We start from the raw sequence: 6894 nt of genomic DNA, 5'->3' as shown, positions 1-6894 counted from the left end.
TTTTTTGGTTTTTCGAGACAGGGTTTCTCTGTATAGCCCTGGCTGTCCTGGAACTCACTTTGTAGACCAGGCTAGCCTTGAACTCAGAAATCCGCCTGCCTCTGCCTCCTGAGTGCTGGGATTAAAGCTGTGCGCCACCACGCCCAGCTTCCCCAGGTCCATTCTTAACCTGGGGAACTGCAAGGCCATCAGACCTCCGGGTCCCATGGTCCCAGGGTGAAACCAGGAGCCATTCCCAAGGTTTTTGAAGCATTTAGTTCATTGATGTAGAATCTCTCGTGTGTGTGTGTGTGTGTGTGTGTGTGTGTGTGTGTGTGTGTGTGTGTGTAACAAGCACCTCCTAGCCATCTAGAGTCAGATTCCAACTTCTTCTAGTGGGGTGAGAAGGGAACGTAGTTTCTGGACCTCTGATGAGCTGTCAGGCTCATGGGAGCCAGGGAGGCAGGCCTGCTTGTGGGATTTCCCTGCGAAGTCTGGACATAGTGATGGCCATTTGCAGGGGCAGCAGAGAAGCCAGGCTGGACCCTCAGGTCCACTCTCCACTCCCAGTTTCCGTTCCCCTCAGAGACATACACTTCTCCCTCTGCTGGTCCTACCTGCTTGGCCCATCCTTGCTGGTTCTGTAGTTCCAATACTCAGGGAGAAACCTTGAGTTTTGCCAGGGTATGGGAAGCAGACAGCTCAGTCAGGAGACCTTGCGGTTCTGGGGGCCCTCCGTGGACAGCACGGTCCCTTAGACCCTGTTCCCTTGATGGAAATGGAGGTGGGGTTGCTACAGTGGGTACTCACCCCCTGACTCTCCCACTTGCAGACGTACAACACCAACGCTCAGGTCCCCGACAGCGCGGGCACTGCCACTGCCTACTTGTGTGGCGTGAAGGCCAACGAGGGCACGGTGGGAGTGAGCGCGGCCACAGAGCGCACGCGGTGCAACACCACTCAGGGCAATGAGGTCACATCCATCCTGCGCTGGGCCAAGGATGCTGGTGAGCCATCCCAGGCAGACTCCTTGATTGTCTGGATCGCAGTCTCCTCATTCATGCATGGCCGGGTGGAATCAGGCCGAGGAACCAGGGGGACTCCTATGGAATAGAGGAGGCCGTGTGGAGCATCTGGGTCCGTGTGCTTCACTACAGAGTGGCAGGACTTGAAGCCCGTGCGTGGTTTTGAGAGGTCAGAGGACCAAGCCAGGGCCAGCTTGTAGAGGTTCAGAGTGGTGCTTCTTCATAGCTGTAATTAGTTAACCACTCTGTGATCCCAATGCATGTACCTGCCCAAGACAACACACACACACACACACCCCACACACACCGGTTAACTTTAAAGGCTCAAAGGCTGGACAGTTCTATTCCTCCACCTGGCTAGCATATATTTCCCTCTAGTACTCCTGGCTCAACAGCTTCTCAATCTATGTTTTATCTTCGCTGCACTGTTACCTTCTGGACAGCCCCTCCCATAGGGTGGCTTTCCCTTTTCATCTACATTTTGGATGGGTTTTCTTCTGCAGCTCTAAATCTGGTCCATCTCCCTCCAAGGCATGACGATCCTCCTCCTCCTCTCTCCAAGTCCCTAGCCCTCACAAATCCCCAAGTCCCACCTCAGTCTATCTGCCCAGCCATTGCCTGTTGGCGCTTTATCGATCTATCAAAAACCAACTGGGGACAAGGACCTTCAACGTTTGGACACTCGGATTCCCAATTTGGGGGGGGGGCAGATTAATTCAACGCATTAGAACCAATCCCCAACACTCCTTCCTTCTGCCTCAGGGACTTTGAAGGCAGGTTGGCAGAGCCCTTCTCTCCGCCTGACATCCCTTTGGGGCCACCTAGGGCTTCTTACAGTCACAGGCTCTATAAGTCATGGAAGGAGGAGAGGACCCTAGCCCACCCCTGGTACAAGGAAAGGCTGTCATTTGTACCTGTCTTCATGTAACCCAGGGAAACTGAGGCCCAGGCAACCAGAGGAACTGATTGATGGGTGACTATGGCAGGGAGGGAGAGGTAAGTCTGCAGGGACTTTCTTATCTACCAGGGGTACTAACCTCTCCTGTCCCCACTTCAGGGAAGTCCGTGGGCATCGTGACCACCACTCGGGTGAACCACGCCACACCCAGTGCAGCCTACGCGCACTCGGCCGATCGGGACTGGTACTCGGATAACGAGATGCCACCAGAGGCTCTGAGCCAGGGCTGCAAGGACATCGCATATCAGCTAATGCACAATATCAAGGACATCGACGTGAGTGGAACAGCAGGCATAGGATGTGATGGGGTGGGGTGGGGTGGGGGTCCTCGGCCCCAGGGTGGCCTGGGGAAGGCCTGGGTACCCCACATACCTGGGAGAGCTCCCAACCCATTAAGGAATTTGTGGTTGGAACAGGCAGAGCCCTTATAAGGTTTCTCTGCGGTGGAGCTATGAGGTGAAGTCTCATGTGGCTGCCATGCCCCAAGTGCTCAGGGATTATTCTGTAAATTAGAACCTGATGGTGCACCCCCACACACAGTGTACACTGACACACACACACACACACACACACACACACACACACACACACACAGCATGCAATGACACCCCCACATACACACGTACTCACCTGCCCTACGTATTGACACTTGCACACAGTGGCACACGCTGCCTGCACACAGAGCTGACATGTCCAGAAATGAGCTAGAGCATGCTATCCCTTTCCCATCCGTGTTCTACCTTTTGCTAGCTGTGTGACCTTGGGCTGTTACCTAACCTCTCTGAGCCTCCCCTTGGACAAGCCTTCTGCCCACTGGACCTGCTCCAACAGCTCACTGGAGGAACTAAGTAAGAAAATCCCAGTTGAGTTTGGCCCAGAGCCTGTCCCCACCCCCACCCCCCCGGGAGTGCTCAAGCAGCAGCGTGATATGTAATATGTAAGCCGCCTGTCCCCGTCCTTGTCCTCGGTGCTGACACCTCAACACCCAGGCAGGTTCTTACATGCAGGCCTCTCAGTTCTTGGGGAGAATTTCTGAATCATTTTCTCTACTATGAGGGTTGACTGTGACTTAGAACCCCTGATCCTGAAGTATGGGGCCAGTGAGGCTAAGAGAGCGCTCGAACTGCGTCCAGTAGTTCTCCGCTCTATGTCTCCAGCCCCGTGGCTCTTTTACAAGTAGTGGGTGAAGTGCTGCTTTCAGGATCACTGGGCCCTGTTGACGCCTCTTAGGTAAGAGCCACCTAGGACACAGCCACCCATCTGCCTTTATCTCCACCTGCCAGGCAGCCCTCCCCCTCCTTCACCCTCCCATTTCCCACCCCTGTGCCCCACCCACAGGCTGCGGGAGGTCCAGATGAGGTCATGTGGAGAACTCTCGGGTCCTGTAGCACAAGAGGTGGGGGATGGGGTGATTACAGTAACTCTTAAGCAGACTGAGGCAGGGAGAGGCACTTCGGAGGAAAAAAAGCTTTGGAGGCAGTGAGGAGGGCTGGGGTCTCCTAGAGTCATGAGGGCATGAGCCAAGGAGTGCAAAGGGGACCTCCTAAAGCCCCCTCTGCCCTCACTCTCCCAATTCCATTTGCCCTCAAAACTCCCCAGACCATCCATGAATCAAAAATCCTGGTGTCCACTCTGAAAATAAATATGTTCCGCTTTAGAGAGAGAGAGAGAGAGAGAGAGAGAGAGAGAGAGAGAGAGAGAGAGAGAGAGAGAGAGAGAAACCCAAACCCCAAAGGCAAACATCAAGTCTGTTATTTGGGAGTTTAATGAGCCCGTGTGAAGTCTCTGCTGGGCTGGGAACCATGCTATCGGGGCAGGAAGATTGGGGGCTTCAGTTGCACGCTGAAAATGCCAAGGGGTCAGGTTCTGTGGGAACCGGAGAAGGCGCCAGTGACCTGGAGTCCTTTCTCCCAGACCCGGTCTGAACTATCCAAGCTGATTGCCACATGGTGGGAATTAGACCCTCCCCTCCTGTCTGTCTTCATTGTTCCCTTCCGGAGGGACATCTTCCATTGTAGGGACCACCAGCAACATTGGATGACTGTTTTTCTTCTCTGAGTAGTCATTCCCATTTTATAGACTAGGAAACTGAGGTCCTGTATGATCAAAGAAGCAGACCCGTGGTCACTAAGCAGTAGAATTAGATCTTTACTTCAGTGTCCTTGGCCTTCCTGAGTGCCCGTGGCTGTCCCTGGGTACCTTTTTCACATCCTCCACCGGCTCTCTCCTTACCCCCTCGGACCCTGATTTTGCCATGGGAAATAGAATAGAGAGAGAACTTTGACCCATCTGGAGTGGATCTCAGGTGTCAGTCAGGGGCAGCAAGTCGAGCTGGTGCCCACGGTGACAGAAGGACACAGTATGGTGGTCACCATGGGCTGTGGCTGTTATGTTCTTGGCCCCTGCTTTAAAAATAGTTAGGACTTCAAACATGGATTTCCTAGGAAAACAAACAACCCCGCGTCCATCCGTCCACCCTCGCATGCCAGCCACAGTGGCTAAAATTAGCCTGGCAGTGATTACATAGACGTGAGGCAGCCGGTGTTTGCCCAAGCAGTGGGGCTGGTTCCCAGCTGGGCTGCCCCGAGACCTCCCTGTTTGAGGCCACTCACGGTAGGAGACACTCCGGAGGCCCCATCCCTGGCTTCACCCATACAGCAGCGCACTCGGGGGGCGGCTTCTGGTAGAGAGATGGTGGGTTCTGGGTTTGAATCATATCTGTTCCATGTACCGCTGTGTGACGGAGAAGCAAGAAATCCCTTCTCTGTGTCTATAGCAAAAAAGTGCAGACTGCTCTCCTGGCAGCTTGGCTGGGAGATTGAGTGAGTTACTCCGTCTCACTGGCTCAGGACCGGACACAGCAAATGGGCTTTCCTACGGAGGTAGGGGATGTTAGCTATTCAGGAACACCAATAATCCAGCCAGAAGCACCAAGCCACAGTCCTGCTAGGTCAGCAATTTTATCTTTCCAATCTGAACAAATCGTTCAGAGAGGGAGCCCTGGCCCAGGCCTTGCCTGGCTGGACAACTGTCCTCACCTCTACCCAGACTCTTGTGTCTGCCTTCCAAGCCGGGACCCCTGGGGCTTCTGGACAATCTAGAACCCTGGGTGTGACGGCTCCTTTGTCCCTCAGGTGATCATGGGTGGCGGCCGGAAATACATGTACCCGAAGAACAGAACTGACGTGGAATATGAACTGGATGAGAAGGCCAAGGGCACCAGGCTGGATGGCCTAGATCTCATTAGCATTTGGAAGAGCTTTAAACCGAGACACAAGGTAACCAAGGCTGCGGGGGTGGGGGTGGGGGACCCAGCTGTGGTTCCGTGGGCCATGGGACGCCCCCATCCAAACATCGAGTCCAGATGTTCCTCTGTTTGCTCTACCCTACTGACCTGTGACTGACAGACACTCCTGCTCCCTGTAAGAAGGGCACCAATGGGGATGGTGACAGGGTCAGGGGGTCACCCGGATGGACCGCAGACAGGCTGGGTACCTAACACAGGGAATGTCGTGTGCCTGGACGGCAGGATGTTGGAACCTGGAGGCACGAACGCAGAGGGGATACAACAGGAGACCTGAACAAATGGAATGGGAGGGTGTGGGCAGGCAGCGCTGAGCAGAAGATGGGAGAATATGGCTCAGCAAAAGTGTGCCGGCTGAGGCCGGAGGTGTAAAGCCCGGAGTACACACACACACACACACACACACACACACACACACACACACCCCGGGCCAGGGTGGGCCGAGAGGGAGGTGGGAGCAGGGTTAGGCCAGGCTCTGGTTTCTCTGTGAGGCGTCTGGCCCTTTAAATCTGCTGCTGTGGGCCAGCCGGGCAGCTGGGTCTGGAAATGACTGTGGTCAGGCTTGAAGACAGTGGGGAAAAGCCTGGTAGCCGCTTTGATGTCACTCTGGGGTTGGGTTTCTCAGGGTTCCACGGTTCCCCAGGGAGGCTCAGTGGGATGAGAGGCTGAGCTAAGAGTAAGGTGGGCAGGGCTGGGGACAGCCCCATGGCTGTATAGGAGTGAGGGACTCGCTTCTCTTCCTTTCCCCTCCTGGGGCAGCTTGGATAGGCAATCCTCCTCTTGGCTTCAGTTGCTGTGATCAGGACCAGAAAGCCATCCTCTTGCCCCGGGACTCTGTATAGACTCCTGACACGGGGAGGGTCCTGTACTACTGCCATGAGCCCTACCCAGTAGGGTTACTGCTGGGTCTCAGATTCTGGACATCCGTAGAGGGCCTAGAAATGGTTCTCAACAACCCTAATGTGTACGGTCCTCAGTGTCCTTATCTGTGAAGTGGGGACAGTCTTGAGAGACTGCTATGAGTACTGAATGTCACAGCAGGGCCCTGGGGATCCGAGCTGGATTCTTCACTTCCTCCTCTTCCCCCCCCCCCCCAGAGCAACCTAGAGGATTGAAAAATAAACCACCCCTAAGGCCACTGCCCAGAGAAGGCAAAAGCTGTCTTGAAGACACACAGCAAATTCCTCATAATGCTGGGCCCACACATTGTGCCCTGGGTAATCCAGGCTGTCTCATTCTATGTCCTGGGGGAAGGCAGTGCCTCCTTTATCCCCTCCTAGATGGGATTCACAAGGCACAGCCAGTGACCTTCACTCCCTCCTGGGTCTCCAGAGACCCCCAAACACCACTCATTCCCTCCTGGAGGCATTCACACTCTCTGTGACCTACGCCGTAACACCCTCACGGGAAAAGCGATTCCCTGATCCCAGATGGATCAGTTCCTACTTTGCCTTCAGGACCCCCAAAAGGGTGTCACCTCCACCAGGAAGCTCTCTCCCTGATCCACTCTCCAGGATCCACACACACACATACACATCGGCTGTATCCAACAGTCTCTGCACATCTGTCACATCTGTCACTTCCTGAGCTGTATCCAACAGTCTCTGCACATCTGTCACATCTGTCAC

The 6894-nt window shown here is 54.7% G+C and overlaps 1 protein-coding gene across 3 annotated transcripts in view; it reads left to right on the top strand.

The window, feature by feature from the left end:
• Alpl (alkaline phosphatase, biomineralization associated) overlaps positions 1–6894 on the top strand; it is a 54680-nt gene that overhangs the window by 41192 nt on the left and 6594 nt on the right. For all 3 annotated transcript variants that reach the window (XM_021199575.2, XM_029539933.1, XM_029539934.1), the window contains exons 5-7: positions 812–986; positions 2062–2237; positions 5097–5240. In XM_021199575.2, coding sequence (XP_021055234.1) covers positions 812–986; positions 2062–2237; positions 5097–5240 — 495 coding nt within the window. The remainder of the gene's footprint in view (positions 1–811; positions 987–2061; positions 2238–5096; positions 5241–6894) is intronic.

The sequence above is a fragment of the Mus pahari genome, chromosome 6 (assembly GCF_900095145.1).
Source record: "Mus pahari chromosome 6, PAHARI_EIJ_v1.1, whole genome shotgun sequence".
Lineage (NCBI taxonomy): Eukaryota > Metazoa > Chordata > Mammalia > Rodentia > Muridae > Mus > Mus pahari.
Note: the sequence above shows the minus strand (reverse complement) of the source record. Positions and strands in the feature narration are given on the sequence as shown.